Source organism: Spermophilus citellus (assembly GCF_964194105.1).
Source record: "Spermophilus citellus genome assembly, chromosome: 3".
In the NCBI taxonomy this organism is placed as follows: domain Eukaryota; kingdom Metazoa; phylum Chordata; class Mammalia; order Rodentia; family Sciuridae; genus Spermophilus; species Spermophilus citellus.
Window position 1 is genome coordinate 208650944 of NC_138184.1, and position 21052 is coordinate 208671995.

At 49.2% G+C, this 21052-nt stretch overlaps 1 protein-coding gene across 1 annotated transcript; it reads left to right on the plus strand.

Moving 5' to 3' along the window:
• Positions 1-151: 151 nt before the first annotated feature.
• CPA5 (carboxypeptidase A5) lies at positions 152-17838 on the plus strand (the record flags this gene model as incomplete). The annotated part of the gene is made up of 11 exons (XM_081283313.1): positions 152-246; positions 500-581; positions 1602-1736; positions 9288-9386; positions 10562-10663; positions 12358-12459; positions 12827-12937; positions 13300-13390; positions 16594-16793; positions 17101-17185; positions 17651-17838. 11 exons carry the CDS (start codon positions 152-154, stop codon positions 17836-17838), a joined length of 1290 nt encoding a protein of 429 aa, XP_081139439.1.
• Between the last annotated feature and the right edge of the window lie 3214 nt (positions 17839-21052).

Consider the following 21052-nt stretch of genomic DNA (forward strand, 5'->3'; position numbering starts at 1 on the left):
CTCTCCCCATGTGGGAGCCACATGCTGGGTTCCCCAGAGTCTAATGCTCATTCTTGGGCCGCGGCTGCTGGCATTAGGTGCTGTGCTCTTCTGAGGCCTGGGCCATGCCTGGGTGTGAAGAAAGTCCCTGAAGCTTCCTGGAGGAAGAAGCATGCTGGGTGTCCCCAGAGGAGGGACTGGCAGGCAGATACTCCTGGTCTTCAGCATTATGCTGGCAGCAGCTTGGGGCCAAATGAATTTCACAGGGTAAGTGGCTACTCCTTGGCAGGAGGAAGGGCTGACTGTGAGCCAGGGCACCCAGGTGTCAGTCCCAATGTGTGTTTGTGTGTTTGTGGGTTTGTGTGCTGGTGGAGGGGCTGTCCTGTTGGGACGGGATCAAGGCAGAAACATCAGGACTTTGGTTTTCATCCAGAACCTATATGGGGCTTCCACCTCCCGCTCTCCTGTTCCAGGGGGGCAGGCCACTCTGTAGCCTTCTCTACCCCTCTGTGTTTTCCAGAGACCAGGTTCTTCGAGTTCTGGCCAAAGATGAGGAGCAGCTTTCACTCCTCAGGGATCTGGAGGGCCTGAAGCCCCAGAAGGTGAGGACTGCCAGGGACTCAGGAACACCCCCTCCTGAGCAGCTTGCAGCTAGGCTACCTGTCCTCCTCCCCCATCCATACCTGCCCTCCTGAGGTCTCCACCAGTGATCACTGGAAAAATCAAATGTGGCTCCTCTTCAGGAAAGGTTGGGGACACTTGCCCACGAGGTTGGGTGGCCTAAAGACTGTAGCTTTCTTTTCCTCTCTGTCCTGGATGGCGGGGGGGGGGGGGGGGGAGGGGGGGGACACGACTGTTGAGCAGATTCCCAAAGACGGCCGGAATGTCCTAAAGGCACATGGGAGGCACAGATGTCCCTGGTGGGATGCCATGCAGCATCAAGTGTGGACACATCTGCTTCTCGACTGAAATGGCTTAGCTTAACAAACCTGATTTTATTTGGGTTCATCCTCGTCAGGCCGAGCATTTGTTTCTGAGAACATTTGCCCTCTACAAGTTTTCAAGATGGGAAACATTTTCTTTGTCAATTATAATAGAAGGGTTTTTGTTGAGGGCTGTTGAAGCAATCATAGTTCTGGAAGTGGCCCAAAGCCCTTGCTCTTATATTTGTATGAGTGTCCCCATCAATGAGGACTTATAACACTTTATAAGTCCCTACATTTTACAAATTGAAAACCAGATGTAGGACATGGGGCTCCAGATTAAACCTCTCCTGCTTCTCCAGGGATCAGGAGCAGGGAGCAACGAGGCCTCCCTCTTCTGACCTGGGTTCTTGTCCGTGTTAATGTCTCATGCTTAGGAACTCGGGGGCTCTGTGAATCCAAGCAAAGTTGCAATGGGTGAGAGAGGCTGGGAAACAGAGGTGCTTGGAGGTAGGGAAAGAAGCTTAGCAATGTGGGGATTTTGTTTATTGGTTCTGGTCTTTCTGGTCACCTGGGTTTTCCTTATGGAACTGGAGTCCTTTGAAATATTAGAGAAAACCATTTGGCTCTCAGGGTACCTACAGGATTGTGTAAAGACAGGCAACAAACACACCTGTTTTCATTTCCATTGTGAACAAGGTGGACTTCTGGCGTGGCCCAGCCAGACCCAGCCTCCCCGTGGATATGAGAATTCCTTTCTCTGAACTGAACGACATCAAAGCTTATCTGGAGTCTCATGGCCTTGCTTACAGCGTCATGATAAAGGACATCCAGGTGAGGTCCCACCCTGGCACTGTGGCAAAGGTCTTACCTTCCCCACGGGTTTCTGGTTGGGGCCCATCACAGAGGAAAAATGTTCAAGCTGAAAGCTGACATTTTGCTTCCGGATCTCCATCTGCGTGTTTGTGAACATGCCATGGAAGGAATTAAATTGCACATTTCTCAGGGAAAATGTAAACCTCGGACAGAGTTCCCTGGGCGGGGAGTTCCCATAGTGGGTAAGGATGCTGTGGATGGGTCCTCTTAGGGAAGAATTGGCGGCTAACAGCAAAGAATGGAGACCACAGGAAACAGCTTAGGTCTTTTCCTAAGCGCCTCTGATGGCTTCCTTTGTTTTTCTGACTGTCCCCCACTGTCCTCATTGTGTCTTAGCCGTGCAATACCAGGGGGGATTCCTTTACTCCAGAGGAGCGCTGTGAGCCCTGCCATTCATCCCTGCCGGCTGCATCTCTGTGCAGGGCTGTCTGTGTGGGCTTCTCTCCCAGGCAGGATTCTCCCAAAGGAACAGCTCTGGGTGAATGGATGCAGGCCAGACCTAGGATAGGGCAAAAGGAGCCCTCATCCCGGGCAGCCCTCAAACTCCCCGACCCCACTTGGTGCCGAACCTTTTAGCCACTCTTCTGAACTTGCAGGAAATTCTATTTCAACTGTTCTGTCTTCAAGGATTTCGCTAAGCCTCTGAGCTGTACCCTTCTGCCCGTGCTTTACTGACTGCGTACCTGCGGAATTGTATCCACAGATTCAGTCCCAGCCATGTTGTTCTGCACGGATCTTCTCGAGGACCCTGAGTGTGGGAACACGGAGCCTCCCAGAGCGCACACACTTGACACCGCATGCCAAGGGATAAACGCATTAAGCGGCATTCCTTTCCCATGCGAGCACAGGGCTGGGGCACTTGGGTCCATTCAAAGTCCTTTATCCCTCCTCAGGCACATCTGTTTCCCGCTCAACATGTGGGGGTGGGCTGTTTCTCTAATTAAATCCCCCACAAACAAAATAGGGGAAACTTGCACAGACAAAAGAGGCTACCACATCAAAAGAAATAGAACTTAATTCCCATTTTTAGCTCATGCCTCTATTTTGAAGTTCGTGTTTCCCTGCTTCTGCCTCACCCTGGGAACCCCGCGGCATTTGGCAAACAGATACGCAGAGGCTTGAAAATTTTTCTGTTGATTTCTGCACATCGGGGACAGTCCCAGGGTCACCTCCGAGTCTCCCCATTGCCCCCCTCTGGAGCTGGTCCTCTGCATTCTTCTCTGCCCCAGGCCCTATCCCCCTGGGGCTTTACATTCCCAGGAAAATGTCCCCCCACCCCATCTCTCTCCACCCTACCCAGCCTGGCAGGATTCTCATTCACCAACTCACTCTCTGCAAAGCATCACTCTCCCAATGCCATCCTTGAGGTCACTCTGTGGCTTAGAGGGTGCTGGGGGTGGGGAGAGGCTGGTTGATTTGTAGTGATGATGGTGATTTGTGGGGAGGGATCCAGGAGAGGACGGCTCAGAGGTGCTGACAGGACCGCAAGGGCTTTGCACCATTCAGGTTGTTGGCCACCAGATTTATTTCAGATAATGACACAAAGGCCTGATTTTTCTGTCTGTTCTGTGGATCATCTCAGCCCCAGCACTTGGCATAGGGTCCCCTACATAGTGAGCCCTCGGTAATTGTCTGCAGAATGAATTACTCTGTTGGCAGGTTCAGGACCGGCTTGAGCAGAGGGTCTTTATTGACACATTGTCTTTTGTCTCCCTGGCCCCCTCCCCTCGTGCTCCTCTGGGTTCAGTGGCATGCATCTTTACCCCCTCCCCCACCACAACTTAGTTGGGGCTTTAATCAATGTTCATTGAATTAATGGATGTGAGGAGGAGAGGAAAAAGGAGAAGGTGTGTTGGGTGGCCAGGGCCCGGCCGAGAGGGAGCGTCAAAGTCCTTGCTGCAGGCTTAGGCTAGAGGCTCAGGAGATTTTTGAGGAAGGAAAATTCTCCCCTTCCCCTGGCTCTGCTTGGGAAGGATGAGGTGGGCCTGTTCACTCCACCCAGAGACACAGAGATGCCTACTGTGTGCTGAGTATTGGGCAAGGTGCTGAAAATACGGAGATTTAAAAATCCAGCACTGTTTCCAGGGGAGCTGGAGAGCATGGGGGATGGGAGGGAGGGAGTTAGCGGTGATTACAATGGAGTGGTTGGGAGCGCTGGAGTGAGAGCAGGTTGCCATGGGAGCAAATACAAGAGGCACTGCACGTCCCGGTGCTGAGAAGGCGGTAATTACTGTGTGGCTGAAGAGAAGGGAAGGGGGGCTGGGGAGAAGGGAGCCCCCACCCTGATTGCGGCTGAGGCCGGACCCCATCCTCCGCCCTGTGCATAGGTCAGGATTTTTTTCCCCCCCAGAAAAATGGTGGGGGAGACTTCAGAGGGGCTTTGACACCATCAGATTTGCATTTCAGAAAAACCACTCTGACAGTGACAGTGTTGAGTCGGGGACAGGGCCAGGGAGAGACTGACAGGCAGGAGGGTGGTGAGGAAATTGCAGTGGGCCAGGCAAGAAATTATCTGATTCCGAGTGAGCTCTATTTGCATTTAATTTTTCTTCACCTCCTCGTTCCTTTCAGCCCTTGGTGTTTTTTTTTTTTTCCTTAGGATGAGTCACCATGGAAAAGCTTCACTTGAGCAATCAGCTCTGTGGATTTTAATGGCTTTTTTCTGATTACAAAATTAATAAATATTCATGTTAGATAATTTGAAAAATAGGGGAAAAGCATAAGAAGAAAACAAAAATCACCCATGCTCTGACCATCTAGATGGGAATACAATTTAGTGTAAATATTGCCTCACCAATTTCCTCCTCTCTCCTGGATCATTTCCATTAGCATACAAATGGAGAGTTATTTATCCCATCTTTAAAAATCCTCTCTTGATCCCATCTCTTGCCCCTCCAGCCATCACCCCAATTCTCTGCTTCTCCATAGGGTAAAACTTCCAGAAATGTTGACTTTTTATACTTGTCCGGCCTCCTCATCCCCACCCGGATTGTTCCCCCTTATACACCAAAGCTGCCTCCCATAATGGCGCCCAGAACACTAGGTTCAGCTCAGTTGTCAGCTCTCAGGATTCATCACGACAGGCACATCTGGTCCAGCTGTTCCCTGCATCAGGCCGCTTCTCTGGGCTTCCAGAACACGGCTGTGTCCTGGCTCCCTGGTTGTTCCTTTGTCCATAGCTGTCCTGTTTCCAGCTCTGTCCTTGGACTTCCCCTCCATTCCCTCATCCAGGAAGGATCATGGCATCACATCCCTTCAACCTCCTCCCTCATTACATTTCAGCCAGTGCCTCTTCCTGAACTCCCCTGCTCACCATGCCCATTTGGTGCCCCATGAGCATCTCAGGTCCAAACCAAGCACCCCCAGCCCCACCTGCTCCTCCACAGCTGTCCTCAGCTCAGGAAACAATGTTATCATTCTTCCAGTCACTCAGGCAAGAAACTTAGTCACTGTTAATTGTGGTGGATTGGATGTGGGGTGTGAGAAAAGAATGAAGTCTTATTTCAAAAGTTCCCCTTCTTCTCACCCCCTTTCCCAACTCCCTATCTCCTCCCCCTGCTCCACTCTTTTCCTTGGCATTGAACACTTCATCACGTTGTCTATAATCGACTTCTTTATCTCGTTGGTGTTCTGCATTCCTTGCTAGACTGGAAGCTTTATGAGGCAGATGGTTTTCTTTGTTGGCTGCCATGTCTTTAGTGCCTAGCACATAGGATATGATCAACAAAAACATGTTTGCTGGAAGGAAGGGTTTCAAATGGGAAGATGCTGTTGGTTGGTGTGGGGGTGGGTGGCACTCTAAAAGTGGAGAGGGTGACAGTAGGGAGGATTACAGAAAGCAGGGAAGAAGGGACAATCATGGGCAAGACTCAGAGGGAGAATCAGAGTCTGACTATGTCAAGGGGGCAGGAACACAAGATGACCCAGGCTATGCTGTTGGTGCTACTCATTCAAGTGACCAATAGTGGGACTATGTGCCATCCAAACCTGACAGATGCCATATTTCCTCTGGAATCCAGATTTTCTAAGTCTTTTTTTTTTTGGCACTAAAGATTAATGTTGGGGTGCTCTACCACTGAGCTATACCCCAGCATTTTTATTTTTATTTTGAGACAGGGTCTTGCTAAGTTTTTGAGGCTAGCCTCAAATTTGTGATCCTCCTGCTTCATTCTTCCGAGTAGCTGGGATTACAGGCATGCACCCACTTAGCCATGCCTTATAACGATCCATGACCCCAGGAATAATTATTGTCTTTGTTATCATCCTTGGCATCTTCATCATAGCCTGCATTTGTTGGCATTGGCTACGTGCCTAGCAACATATAGTAATCCTTCTAATCCTCATGAGAACAACTTTAAAGCATGTGCTAACATATGCAATAACATGATTCTTGTTTCATGAGGGGAAACTGAGGCACAAAAAGTTAATAATTTGCCAAAGTTAGCAATAGTGTCAGGGTCTAATCTGAGGCAGCCTGGTTCTGGGACCTGTACTCTGCCCCTGCAGATGGCTTCCTCGGCAGTAATGAGGTGTTTAAACTTTGCTCTGTGATCAATGAAGTTGTGGGGTCCCTTTTAAAACATCAGATCAGGAGCCCCTTCCCATGTATGTTGCCTGTGGACTGTTCAGGCTGTTGGCCATGTAACAAATACAGGCCTAATTGAGAAAGTCAGGAACAGTCAATGTGGAGCTCCCCACCAGGTCCCATGAGCTGCGGCCATGTATGTCTGGGGTCGGAGCTCTGTGACAGCGGTCTGCCTCAGTCTCTTCCTCTCCCCCACCCTGGGGGTGCTGTTCTTTGCCTAGTGCCCGCATCCCCCCTTCCCTTGTCATAAGTTAGCTAACACCAAGGTATTACTGCCCCTGTCTGGTTATGGCTTCCAGGGAGGCAAATGGCTAATCTGAGTTTCTTCTTCTTTTTTTTTTTTTTTTTTTCCTGAGGAGTCTGACAGAGTTTTAACAGGCATCCTGAGCCTGTGGTAAGGCCACATTCTTAGCTCTCCTCTGTCTCATCCCCTTCCCTGGGCCCTAGGAAGGGAGCAAACATCTGTGCAGTTTTCAGGCCAGGGTAGATTAATGTTCCTGGAATTGGGGCCCAGCTGCGAGGGCCTGAACATTCCCAACTCCTAAGAGGGTGTCACATCCATTCACAAGCCTGGGAGGGTGTTTGGAAAGCTATTTGCAGTTTGGTGCCGATTTCCATTTGCCTCCAAGCTGTTTTATGGAACAAGGGATGACCTCCTGGGAGCTGTGTATGTTCCTGGCTGCAAACTGGGCCCTCTGGTCCTTTCCTCCCAGTTTCTTCTCCTGCCTTCCATACCCCGCACCCACCCCTTCATGCACTCCACCAGGCCCTTGGAGATTAGACCTCCAGGCCCCACAACTTCATTCCCATGAGGCCAGAGTGGGGACCAGGCTGCCCTGGCCCAGCTGCTGTCCCCCTTGCAGCTGCTCACCCAGCTGGTAGCACCAGTCCATAATGGTGGGCACACATCACGGTCACGGTGGGCCTGCCCAGAGATGGATGGATTTTCTGGGAAGAAGACACAGTCTCTTTGTTAGAGCTTCCCAGGGTGGTGCTCCTGAGTAGCCATTGAGAGCTCCTCCAGCCATGTCTAATTTAACCAGTAATCCCAGTTTTGCCCAACTGGGAACCAAAGACAAGCCAGCTCAGCCATAGAAAACAGCAATTACGTTGCCTAGCATGTGGTCAGTGCTCAAACATAAAGTAAAATGATCCCCAGGCACCAATTCCCAGGTCCTTTTGAAATCTCTGAACTTGAGAGAGCCATGAGCAAGTGGACAGGACCCTCAGAGCTGAGTGCGTCACTGGATAGCAGCTCATCTGTCGCAGGGGAGGAGGGGACCCTGTCTCTCAGCCCAGTGAAGACTTTGCTGCTGTTACCTCATATTAACCATTAGGGCTTTGGATTTTGATATTATTTATTCATTTAATAATTCTTACTTATTAATCTAATATAAGCACATGGCCAAAATGTAAAAAATAGAGAAGAGAAAACAAATTGCTTGAAATCCTAATTTCTTCTTCTAACAGGCATTGTTAATATTCTGGTGGGTTTTTTTAAGTGTCTTATTTTCCTGTACTTGGGGTTACTTCATTTTTCATAATTAAAACAAAACAAAACACTTTTTAATTGTAAGAATAGTGTGATGCAATTTTCAGCTGTTATTAACATTTTGCCCATTTGTGTTCTCTCTCCTCTCTTTCTGTATTCATACACACACACACATACACAAATATACACACACACATACACAGGTGCACACAGAGATACACGCATCTATGTATATAAGTTATTGTTGCCCTTTAGTTTGGCTAGCTAGCCTAAGGAACCTGAGGCTAGGAAATGGAATAGCTCATTCTTTACTTACCTCTGCCACTTGTTAGTTTTGCCATTAAGTCTTGTCATCTCTTCAATCTGCTTTATCTCTGAAACATGCAGAGTTAATACCTGCCCTGGCATCTGGTCAAGTGAGATCATGGGAATAAAGATGCTTGGTAAACCAAAAGGCTCTGGTCCAAATCTAGGCATTGTCAAGACTCATTTGTGATCCAGAGCTGCAAACCAGGGGCACCTTTGGGTTGATGAGGATGTGATCAACACCCTTTGTGGCAGGCACTTCCCATAGGCACGTCAGTCAGTTCTGAATCCTGGGGTGACTTAGTCCCTGGGTACCAAGATAAGGGTATGAGTTTGGATGAAGGGCACCTGTCCATCTCACTGTGACCCAAGGTGGAAAAGTGTCCCGGGATGATATAGGTGGTCTGAGCAGTGAATAGTCAACTCACCTGAATGTCCTCCCTGTGGTCAGTGGGAAGTGCCACATCAAGGTTGAGTGCCACCTCTAAACTGGTATGCAGGATGTTGTTTTTTCCTCACCTATGCTTGTGTTTATTTAAGAGGCAGTCAACATGGTGAATGAAAGACCGTTGACACTTTAGTGGTGATTTGGACTGGCCTTGTCATACCCGACTTTCCAAATGATTTGGATACAAGTCATCCACGCTACTTCCTGGGGGTAGAGTCAATGTTGGGGGTCTGCTCTCCCTAGGGTTCCCCAGGGTTCAGCTTGGGTTCTGATTCAACAGGATGTTTATAAAGGGAAAGAGTAGATGATGAGTATCTTTTCTAAAACTCCTTCCTATCCATTATTGCATTTTATTCTGCGAGGTAGCAAGGCAGACATTGCTGTCCTAATTTTCAAGGTTAGAAAAACTAAAGCCAGCAAGTTCCACAGTGGGCTGGTGGCAGAGGCAGGCTTAAAACCTAGCTCCCCAGACACCTTGCCCGTGCTCATTGGGAAGTAGCAGGGTGGATGGCGGTACCCGAATCCCCAGCCCCCTCCTCACCTTCTGCTGCAAGGTGCTCGCTCACAGTGGCTCATTTCCCTGTGTCGATGCTGTCTTTCTGTGTGGCCGGTCCAGGCTGGGCTCAGGAGAGGCACAAGTACCTTCTCTGCCCTCCAGTGTGTGCTCTCATCTCCTAGGTGCTGCTGAACGAGGAAAGAGAAGCCATGGCGAGATCGCGCCGGCTGGAGCGCAGCACCAGTAGTTTCAGCTACTCCTCTTATCACACGCTGGAGGAGGTAGGCCTGTCTGGTCCAGCTCTGGACTCTCTCTTGCCTCTGGGCTCCTTGGATTATCCAGACTCAGGCAGAGACCAATGAAGGTGCTGGAGTCTATGAAAAACTGTGAACTTGGGGAGTGAAGCGTAGATATTAGGTGAACATCTGTTGGGCAGTCAGCTTAAATGGGATCCAGAAGCCAGTTAGAGGGGACTACAGTTCAATAGGATGATCCTAAGCAGGTACAGAGCAGAGTAAAGGGTCTATACTGGGCAGAACACTAAGGTCGCTGGAGGGTGCCTCCAGACCCTTTTCTCTGGCTAGGGATCAGGGATCTCTACCTTTCCATGACCAGTCCTGGTGTTCAGGGGCACTGTGGGTATGGGTAATTGAGGATATAAGGAGCAAGAAGCCAGTCATACTTGTAGAATCAAACAGAGTTGCCTTGGAGAAAATTCATGATCACAGTGACAGCCAGCTAGAGCCAAGTGTGACTGGTGGTGACTTGTTTGTAAAGGAGAATCTGCAAGGAAGGCACAGAAATTCCCACTCCAGAAAGAAATGCAAGGTCCACTTACTATTTTGCATGTAAAAGACATGGCCTTATTGATAGCATCCACTCTGTCACTGTTATCACTTTTCCCACCTCACAAGCCCTTTAATAGAGGAGACATTTTATTTTCTTATATTTCTTAATCATATTTACTGAAAGGATAAGAGAATGGATTAATATAGCCTACAACTATTTATTGATGCTAAAGATAAATATAAACAGGAACTCTGCCTTCAAAGAACTTAGAATGTAAAAAGAATAATAAGTTTAAAAAAAAAAAAAAGATACTACAAGGTCTGTGGATCCCTCAATCGGAGAATGGACCAAAGGATGAAGGCATGAGAGAACTTTCAACAGAGAGAGCCATGTGGGGATTTGAGTAGGCTCAGCACATGCTGTCCTCCCAGGCAAAGGCATAGCTCTGCACAGGGATGAGGAGCCCGCCAATCCAGCTAGACTACGACTCACTGTCCTTAATTCTTAGAGCATCTTCAATTCCAGTTTTTAATCTGGATCCTTTTAGACTCTCAAAAGAGGTGGACAATGGAAAAGGGTGGGATGGGGGGAGGAGACTATTCATAGACATCTTGGGGTTCACCCTTCTCTCAAGTTAACTGCCAGTCTGAGACTTCATTCCTTTCAGATCTATAGCTGGATTGATAACTTTGTAGCAGAGAATTCAAATATCGTCTCCAAAATTCACATTGGCAACAGTTTTGAAAATCGGTCCATTCTTGTTCTGAAGGTAAAAGTTCTGTGTCAACTAGTGGACTCTTCAGTGACAGCCTCTAGCATAAGATCGAGCCTGTGTAGGTAGTGACTGGATGGGAGTTTTGGGGACAGGAAAGATGTGCATGTTCCTGTCTTTGGGTGACTCATAAGCTTTGAGATATGGTATTCAGGGATCCACCCTTGTAGGTATGGGCAGGTGACAGTGCAGTGACCTTATCAGGAAGTAGTGGGAGGGTTGCTAAGGAGATAGAGCTGCAGAGTGGCCATTGTCACCTGGACTTGGGGTGGGAGTGTGGGTGAGTCAGTGTTCTTCCTGTTGCTTCAGTTGCTTTATCTGTTAAGAGGGAAAAGAGATACAGTAAGGGCTCATCTGACAATGATCAAAGTCATCTGGCTCAGATAGTTCCATGAAAGGCCTGAGTCTCTGGGGAAGCCTCCCAGCCCTTCACAGGGGCCGCTGGAACAGTGCTTGAGCAAATTTGGCAACTGCAGTTCCCTTGATCATGAAGGAAGCAGCATAGGTGAGTGCAGAGTCCAGTGGAAAAGAGTTCTTAGGGCATGTCCCCAAGGGCACCAGATGCACGGGCCATGCAGAACACTTGATGTCAGTGGTCAGGAAGGACAAGAGCTACTGCTCTCAACAATGTTCTGCTGGACATTTCTGAACAGCAATGTGGCCTCGTCTCACCTGGCCCTAGACTTCACCTGTTTCTGCTTCCACCCCTGACCTGGCGCTGCCCCAGACTCTGTAATGTGGTCTGAGACCTTGCTTTTCAAAGTGTGGCCCTTGCACAGCAGCGTCCACATCACCTGGGAGACTGCATTTTGTAAATGCTGACCCTCAGACCCTCCCCAGACCTACGGAATCAGAATCCTCATTTGAGTTTTTCCTGTCTCTAACCTTCACTTCCTGCTCTTCTCCCCTGGTGAGCCACCTAGGCGAGCCCACCAGGGCCCATAGACCAACCACAATGAGTTTATTGCCCATGTCTCCAACTCTGGCCCCTCTCCCAATCCTACAGATTCCTAGAGACTGGATCACTGAACACACCCCTCAGGTATCCCACAGGCACCACAGATGCATATATGTATCTAAAATCTAAGCATATCATGTCCCCTTCTTTCCCTTACCCATTTTATCTGCCATCCCTTCACCACCCCTCTCTGCCCCCACCCCTCCACAAACACACAGACAGTGGCTTCCACTGAAATTTCCACTATCATTTCTCTCTCTCTCTCTCTCTCTCTCTCTCTCTCTCTCTCTCTCTCTCTCTTTTTTTGGTGGTGCTGAGGATTGAACCCAGGGCCTTGTACATATAAGGCAAGCACCCTACCAACTGAGCGATAGCCCCCTGCTCTCAGTTTATGGTACCACCCTGGTATCAGGGTGCCCATTAAAGTTTGAGAAGCATTAGTCTTAAGACGCCCTCAATTCAGGGAAATTCTATGCTTCTGGATCACTTTGCCCTCCAAGAGGCCCACTGTGTAGCCAAAGACCCCCATACATGTGCACTTCATAGGCCATGGGCTCCATGGGCACACGCTCAGGTGTGTGCACCCCAACTCCTGCCCAGGCTGGCATGTGGCACCATCCCAGGCAGTGAAGTTATATCAGGGGCCTCCTTCCAGGAAGCCCCAAGATGACACCATACTTGTCTTTGGTCAAACCTCCTTAAACCTCGTTTGGGGCCTGGTTCTTTATCCCAGTTCAGCACTGGAGGTTCTCGGCGCCCTGCCATCTGGATTGACACTGGGATTCACTCCAGGGAGTGGATCACCCATGCCACTGGCATCTGGACTGCCAAGAAGGTCAGCAGGGACCTGCAGCCAAAGTGGAGCTGGAGCTGGGGTGGAGCTGGAGCAAGGTGGAGATGGGTGTTGGGGCTGGGGGAGCTTTGAGGGTCCCTCTAGTTGAAGAAGTAGACTCAATCACTTTGAATTCCAGTGCTCTATCCCCATCCCCTTTGAAACAGCTAGTATGTGCTCTGGCCTCTTGGAACACAGAGCCCATCTCTACTCTGTCTTCCAATTGTTTCAAATTTAAGACTGGTTCTGTGTGAGGATGTGCTTGATGACCTGATGCCATCTCCACTTGCAGCTGCTAGCTGGACAGATGTCCTGTTCTGTCTCTGAGGAGAGCCCAGCAGGGCCTCCCATCCCTCACCTTTTCTTGCAGATTGTCATTGAATTTGGCAAAAATGGCCTCCTGACAAACATACTGAAAGCCATGGACATCTTCATAGAGCTTGTCACCAACCCTGATGGGTTTGCTTTTACTCACAGCATGGTGAGGGCACCTGGGGAGTGTGGAGGAGGGGTCAGCCCTGGGGGAACCAGGGAAAAGTCATTGCGGCCTCTGGAGGCAGCCTCTTCAGGGTACCATAACTCTGACTTCTTGCCCTTCAACCTCCTGACCAAGAAAGGTCACCACTGGTAACCTGTGATCAGTCCTCTCCCCAAACCTGATTTCAAGCACGCATCCTCGTCTGCAGTCTTGGCCCAGCCCCAGGCCAGCCCCACTTTGTCCTGGAGGTCTTCCCTTTGCTCCTTCCTGCCCCACCAGACTGCCCTTCATGGGCCAGAATATCAGCACACCCATCCCTGGGAGTGGGCCCAGTGAATGGGGTCACCTGATCTGGGCTTTCTCAGAACCGCTTGTGGCGGAAGAACAAGTCTAGCAGACCTGGCATCTTCTGCATCGGTGTGGATCTCAACAGGAACTGGAAGTCAGGCTTTGGAGGTATGGAGATCTGTAGTCCTGGGCAGGGCTGGAGGAAGGAGTTGTTGGTCTCCCACACAGTCAGATTGTGTTGACTCATAACTTGAGGGGCAGGGCTATTGGAATTTGCTAATGTGCATGAGTCACGGTCAGGGACAGACAAGGACATACCTAAGATTGACCATGGGATGTGGAAGAAGTTGTATATGTGTGTCAAATGAATACCTAGGCCAAGCTTTCATGGGGACATTGAAAGGAGCCTCCATCTCCTAAAGGAGGATGAACTGCAAGGTCAAGTCCTAACATGGCAGAAAATAGCCTAAGGAGGTATAAATGGTTTCACCCGTTGTCCAAAATCCAGAGTTTACAGTGTCCCCCAAGTGTCCCTGGCTTCTCTCTAGAGGGAACACAACACAAGGTCATGCTTCTGAACCCATTGTCCAAGAGCTGAGACTCACCCCTTGGGGAGATCAGAGAAGTAGTTCAATATAGAATGAACCAAATCCTTATCATCCTTGCCTACTCAAGCCTAGTTTTCTTTTCTTTTCTTTTTTTTTATAAGCCTAGTTTTTATTCTTGAGCCATTATTTTGTGATTCTGTGCTGGCAGGCTGGTGGGCTAGTGCCTACCTGCAGGCTGCGTGGACCCACTGCTGGGTGGGCAACTTTCTCCCAAGTTTCATGGTGTTCTTCCTCGACTGTCTCTCTCTCTCTCACCATGCCATGAGCGCAGGGACTAGATGAGGAAAGTGGGTTCTCCAGAAAGCCAAGAGACAGTACATGGACCCCAGAAATGCAGCAGAATGATGGGTGGGACGCTGGGGACAGCCGGGACAGCCTCCAGAGCACACACAGTCCTCAGTCCCCAGATGCAGTGTCCACATTCCACTATGGTGCAGGGTGGGTTTGACACCACAGGGGACAGTTCTATTGCTGTTGATAAGCAGATCTCTAGGCTGGTGGCCAAACCAATGATGTAGACCATTTTAGATCTGGATGTCCATTGTCCTGAAAATCTAGCTTCTTAGGGGTCTGTTCTCATTGAAAACTAAGGTAGTTCTGAAGGCAGTGGGAGTGAGGCCTCTAACTCTCCTGGTAGATGTTGCCTGGGGGGTCTGAGCTCTGCATGTAACCACTGTTGTAAAGGAACACAACCATGTACAATTAGATGTTTCCTTCTCCAAATGACCAGATGCTTGCCCTGGATGGACATCCATGGGAACCCCTCTGAACTAACTGCAGTTCAATGCCGGCAGATCCTGGGGTAGCCCAGCTAGTAGAAAGACAAATTACCTCTTAAAGAAAATAACTTTTGTGGGTTTCTCTTATAGGAAAAAAAAATCTGTATATATACAATGTAAAAAAAAAAACAATTAGGGAGAAAGAAACCCAGAGGGGCCAAAAAGCTCCCATAATCCCACTACCCAAAGATTACTGCTTTTAATAATTTACCATGTCCTTCCAGAGATTTCCCCTTGCTACAAATTACATTTTAGAGAAGGAAAAATAAATAGCTAATGAATCCATTAGCAGGTACTTGTGAAACAGGAAGGCTCAGAGGACCTTGACTGTGAACGTCAGAGAGGCAGGCAGCTAATTCCCATTTGGTCAGGGGAAGATTAGTTTATTCTGCTTAGCTCGAACCAGAACTAATGGCCTGAAGTGTTTCTCCATATTTGGGCAAAGCCACCTGGTCGTTGGCAGGGGAACTGCTTTCCCTGCGTGGGCTGCAAACACAGACAAAGCTCTCAGCCCGTCCCGCTCGGCTCATCTGTTGGTATTTGTCATTCGTCAAGTGGAGCAGGTGCAGAAGCTGCAGGCAGACACAACAAACAGGGCCACTGTCAGCCAGCCTGGGGGCTGCCTCGCACCCCCTTGCTCTCTGCAGACATGTCCCTTTCTACTTGAGGTCCCCTATCCCAGGCCAGGACCAGCCAACCAAGAGGTGATGGGCTCCCCAGTGACAGAATGGTCTCTGGGCAACCTGTGACCAGAATTAGTGAGTTTCTGAGTTGGTGACTCAGGTGGGAAGATTTTGTTTATGGCTTTATTATTGCCTTAATTTAATTGCTGCATCATGGGTTGTCTGGAGACTGTGCACTTTTGGAGAGGATCAATTTGCTGCATTCCTAGATCCTCATTTGAACTGGTCCTTGGGACACCGCGCTGGCCCTGGGGGCAAGAGGAGTGCTCTGGCATCCTCATGAGGCTTCAGAAGTTGGGGGGATCCCTAACCTCTGAACCAGGCTTGAAGGCAGCTATTTTCGGGAAGAAAAAGGATAGGGGAACTGGGATGGCTCCTTGTCCATGAGACTGTAACCCACAAATCTTGACCAGCCTGGTTCAGCCCTCCACAATGTGGCTTTTGGTGAGGAGCACAGAGGAGTGGAAGAGGAAGGAAGGATGAGGGAGCAAAGAATCTAGGAGGAGATGGGAACAGATTAAAACTGTCAAAAAATATATAGGGGGGGGAGGGGAGGGTACAGCTCCTCTTTGTCATCTCCCCTAAGTAGGTCCTCAAGAAGAATTCCCAAAGACTTCTTGCATCTGTGCTTCCCAGTTCAGATTCAGGCAAATATGGGAATCTGCTTTCTTTTCCTGGCCCCCCAAGTCTATGGAGCTCCTGGGGCCATGTCTGGGGCAAAGCTTGAGCAGACACTAGGTCTGAGCCCTCAACATCAGTGAAGCCAAGAAAGAGCAGCTGAAGGTGAAGCTGAGATTGGGGCAGAAACCCAGAGTTTCTCCTAGATGCATCTTCTGAGGCAAGCCTGCCTTTCCAATGGAACCACAGTCAGGTCTTACCTGAAGAACAAGCCAAGGGGGCTCCTTCAGTTTATAGAGTTGCTGGGTCATGATGTGGCTACAGTGCTCTGATGTATGAGACCAGAGTATGCAGCAATAACAAACACCCCTTCAAATCTTAGTGGCTTACTGAAGTAAGAGTTTGTTTTACATGAGCACAAAGTCTAATGTAGGCAGATGATTTCCATTAGCAGTTTTCATTCAATGGTAACAGAGGGACACAGGATGCTGCTTCTTTCTAGAATATTTTGCTTCTAACCAGAAGTGACACATCATTTTTGCTCATGTTTTCGTTGTTCAGAAGTAGTCACATGACCTCAACCAAACTGCAGAGGAAACTGGGAGATATGAGGGAGCATGTGGGTGTTTTGTGAGCCACAACCGGGAATTCCAACCCTTTGGATGATTTTATTTTACTTCCAGGAAATGGTTCTAACAGCAACCCCTGCTCAGAGACTTATCATGGGCCCTCACCACAGTCAGAGCCAGAGGTGGCCGCCATTGTGAACTTTATCACAAAACATGGGAACTTCAAAGTTCTGATCTCCATCCACAGTTACTCTCAGATGCTCATGTACCCTTATGGCCACTCTATGGAGTCTGTTTCAAATGAGAAGGAGCTGGTAAGATTGAGCTTGGGGGAGGAAGAGGTCCCTCCTCCAGGAAAATCCATATCTGGCAATTCCCAGGGGTACTGGCTCTCCTGAAACAACAGTCTGGATCAATGTGCCCTGTGGTAGGGAGGAGGGGGAGCTTGTTCTCATTCAAGTTCAAAGCTGGAGGTGCTGTGCTACCTTCTCACAAGAGCTATCTGCATGATCGACTTCTGGGACTCCTCAATCCATGCTTCTCACCACTGCTGAGGGTGCTGGGGTGTGTGGGGAGCCACTCTGAGCCCTAGCCTCTCACCCTCTGGCCGCCATCTTGCAGCACAGTCTTGCACAGGATGCAGTGAAGGCCCTGTACCAGGTGCACGGGATCCAGTACATTTTTGGCAGCATCAGCGCCACCCTCTGTGAGTGAGCCTCCCTGGCTACTGCCCTAGATGCCACATCCACCTGGGGATCAGGCAGGTGCAGGCTCTGGGCTGCCTGGCAGATCTGGTCAGCCACAGGGTGGTACTGTTAGAGCTAGCTGGGCCGCTCAGAGCTGCCTCCCACATCTGGAGAGAAGGGTGGACCGTGGTGCCCAGGCAGCTGGTTCTTTGCAGCAGCAATGCACAGCTCTCAGTGCCTGGCTTACAGCAAAGTTCCCTCAGGGGAAAGATGGCCTGCTGGCCTCTGGGGGCTTTCCTTTTGCAGGGGGAGAGATGGGCTGGGTAGGCAGGGTGTGGCCCAGGAGGAGGTCTGGGCCTAGAAGCTTAGTGTGGTCTGGGCTGGCTGGGGATTTGGTTCCCACTTTCAACTCAGGATTCCTTTGACCCCTGTGACCATACTCTCTCCTTCCTTTTGGGGGCACTTGTTGGCCCTTTGGTTTGCAGATGTGGCCAGTGGGATCACTGTGGACTGGGCCTACGACAATGGCATTAAGTATGCCTTCAGTTTTGAGCTCCGGGACACAGGGCGTTATGGTTTTCTGCTGCCAGCCACACAGATCGTCCCCACAGCCCAGGAGACGTGGATGGCAATACTGACCATCATGAAGCATGCCCTGCATCACCCCTACTAGCAGCACTACTGGAGCCAGAGCAGGTGGGGTTCGCCCTCCTCCCCAAGGCCTGGGACTCCTGAAACCCAAGTTATATATATATCCCCTCCCTGCACCCTCTCCCAGATCCCTAGGAAATAAATGCAAGTTTAAACAGGCTTCCCCGTCTCTAGTATTGGTTGCTACCCTTTTGGGTTCAGCATTAAATAGGGGACAGAGAGTTGCTCATGCCTAGGGACACTTCTTCATGCCACTGCTACCTTCAGGAACATGAGGGACTTGCAGGTTGCATCACTTCTTATTTTGGAATGTTCTCAGAGCCAAAAATTGAGACCTCACCCCTGGGAAGCTGCTAAAATACACATTGTCTCAGCAGTATTAACATTTTAACATGATGTGGAGGGAAAATGTTCGATCTAAAGGAGAGGATCTGTAAAGATGGCATTTCTGGGCCCTTGAGGAAGAAGTGGGTCCAGACAGGCATCCTCTGCCTGCTTCATTCCCCATAAAGAAGAGAAGGCAGGTGCGTATTTCAGAGGTGCCCACTCAGAGGATCCCACTAACCACATAGCCTAATATGAACAAGTCACTGGTTTGTGACCATGGAACAATTACTCCAGGCCAAGTCATGTGTCAAGGCACATTTCTACAAGAAAATTAAAGGGGTGCTGTCATGAGAGCCTCATGGGGTGCCTTCACCCATCCCCAGCTTTCCTTCTACCTTGATCTTCCCTTACCATGGGGGAGCTGGGATAGTGGGTCTCCCTGCTCTGCTACTAGGGGAGGCAGAGACTCCCCAGAAGCAAGAAAATAAGAGCTGAATGGGGTTGAGAGTATCTTGAGATAGAAACTCTAGTCTTGAGAGTAAGACCTCCATTTGCAAGAACCAGGCTCTCTGTGTATGTGTGTGTGCACACAGGTGAGAGGAAAGAACTGTGGATGGCCATGAACCAGTCCTTGGAGAACAGGGGAAAAAGCAGAAAGAATTAAGAAGCGCCCCTGCCCTTTCCCTAGCCTGTAAAAGGAGAAGCGGTCGGGCTGGTTGGCAGGAGGAGGCAGTCTGAGATGATCAAACCCCAGGCAAGGCCCATATCCATGATGGCGTCTGAGCAGCAGATTAATAAGTGACTGAGGGAGGGGCTGCACAGACGTTAGAGGCCTATGGGCTGAGTGCACCACAGTGGTGCGGCTGTTAGGAGCTCTGAGCAAAGAACTCGGGTCTCAGGTGGGGAGGCCTATGGTAGAGGCAAGAAGGCCAAGTCCAAGGGCCATGCGCCAGCTGCCACGATGACACAATGGGCACTGGCTAGGCATCTGAATGCCCAGGATGGGCTCTGCTGTGGGGAAGCCCTAAGGAAGGCAGGGGACTTAGTCTCTGAAGAACCTGGACAATCTGCAGGGGAAAAGCCAGCCACAGAGGAGGGGAAAATCCTGATTCTGGTTAAAATCTTCCACAAGGCTGAGGGAGACCAAGGGTTTTGTTTTGGTTTTGTTTTTAAAGCTGGAAGTAAGATGGATTTTCCAACCTGAAGTTTTCTGCCGTCATGAGAAAAATTAATACAAAATATAGATAAAGTTGAATTCTACCTTTACACACTGGAGTGTGAGATTATAATTTCTTTTATGTCCTCTATACAAATTATATATATCTATATATCTAAATCTATCTATATATATACATACACATACATAGATATCTATATCTCTCTCTATATATATCTATATATCTATATATCTATATCTATCTATCTATATCTAAAGGATTGATTGAACCCCGGGGGGGTGGGGGGAGGGTGTTTTACCATTGAGCCACATCCCAATCCCTTTTTTATATTTTTATTTAGAGACAGGATCTCTCTGATTTGCTTAGGGCCTCACTAAGTTGCTAAGGCTGGCTTTGAACTCATGATCCTCCAGCCACAGCCTCCTGAGCTGCTGGGATTATAGGCATTAGCCACCACAGCCAGTTTACACAAATATTTGTATTGTATCGTCATGGAGGTGGGGTATTACTTGTATTAATAAGCTCATTTTTTGAGATAAGCAAGATGTGAAGAAGTTTTAAAGGTCACACAGATAGAAAGTTGAGGACAATTTGAACTTGGATTTTTCTAACTCCAAAACCACAATGTCACTGTTTGTCCACATGTGGCCTGTGGTCTGCCTGCAGCAGAGAGCATGGAAAGCTGTTTAACGTGGTGGTATTTCGGTTCTATCCCCCAGATGACACAGGTTGTCTGAGGTGAGGCCTGGTGACTCTCTTGCAGAGTTGGGGAAGCCCTAGCTTAGAGGCAGGAGTATTTGGGCTCTGATGGTCTTCCTTAGAGCCATGGACATGGTAATTTCTTTTCCAACACCTACTGTGTCCCAAGCATGGTTCTCAGGACATTATGTGATTCTGCACAGGGCCTTCTCTTAACTGTAAGAGGAGACTATGAGTGTCCTTATTTTCTAAGCAGAAGCACAGGCCCCAAGAGCTTGGCAGATGAAGGGCACATGGTTCCCCACCTGCCTCCAGACCTTGAAGCTGACTCTCGCCCAAGGCCCCTCAGGACTACTGGGAACTGGATTTTGCAGCCCGGTTGGCTAGATCTTTAGGCAGACAATGAGCACACAAAAGTTGGAGCTGACGCTGCTTTTGGAGGTCTTTTTATAAGGCAACAGCATCTTCAAAATCCCCCCATGGCTTGAAATGAAACCCCTCCAAGGAGCTGCAGGACCCCCTGTCTTCCTCTCCCTCCTTGTCTCAATAACTTGCTGACCAGCTCCAACCTCAGTAGCATCCTCCCTGCTTCCTTCAGCACCAAAGCTGCTTCCCAGCCCCAGGCCTGGGCCTGTGCTGCTGCCCCTCATCTGGAACCTTCTTTCTCCCACTCTTCCCCTTCAAGTCCTAGGACCACCCACTGGGAGTAGACATCCTGGTAGCCCCAGGCACACAGAAGAGACTCAATGTTTGTTGAAGGACTGTTTCTCCTCCTCAGTCTCATATAAGTTTTTCTCTATGTGACAGAAACCCGCCTCGCTGTGGCTTAACCCATTAGGGGTTTTATTTTTGTCATGTAGCAAGAAGTCCTCCGCAGTGGACTGGCTTGGTGATTCCTTCATACATGGGGTCCCAAACCTTTCTAAATTATTCTGCTTTGCCTTCTCCTATACATGTGTCTAGCAATGTCACATAAACCTTAACAATGGGGTCAAGTCCTGAGAAAGGTGTCATTAAGTGATTTTTATCATG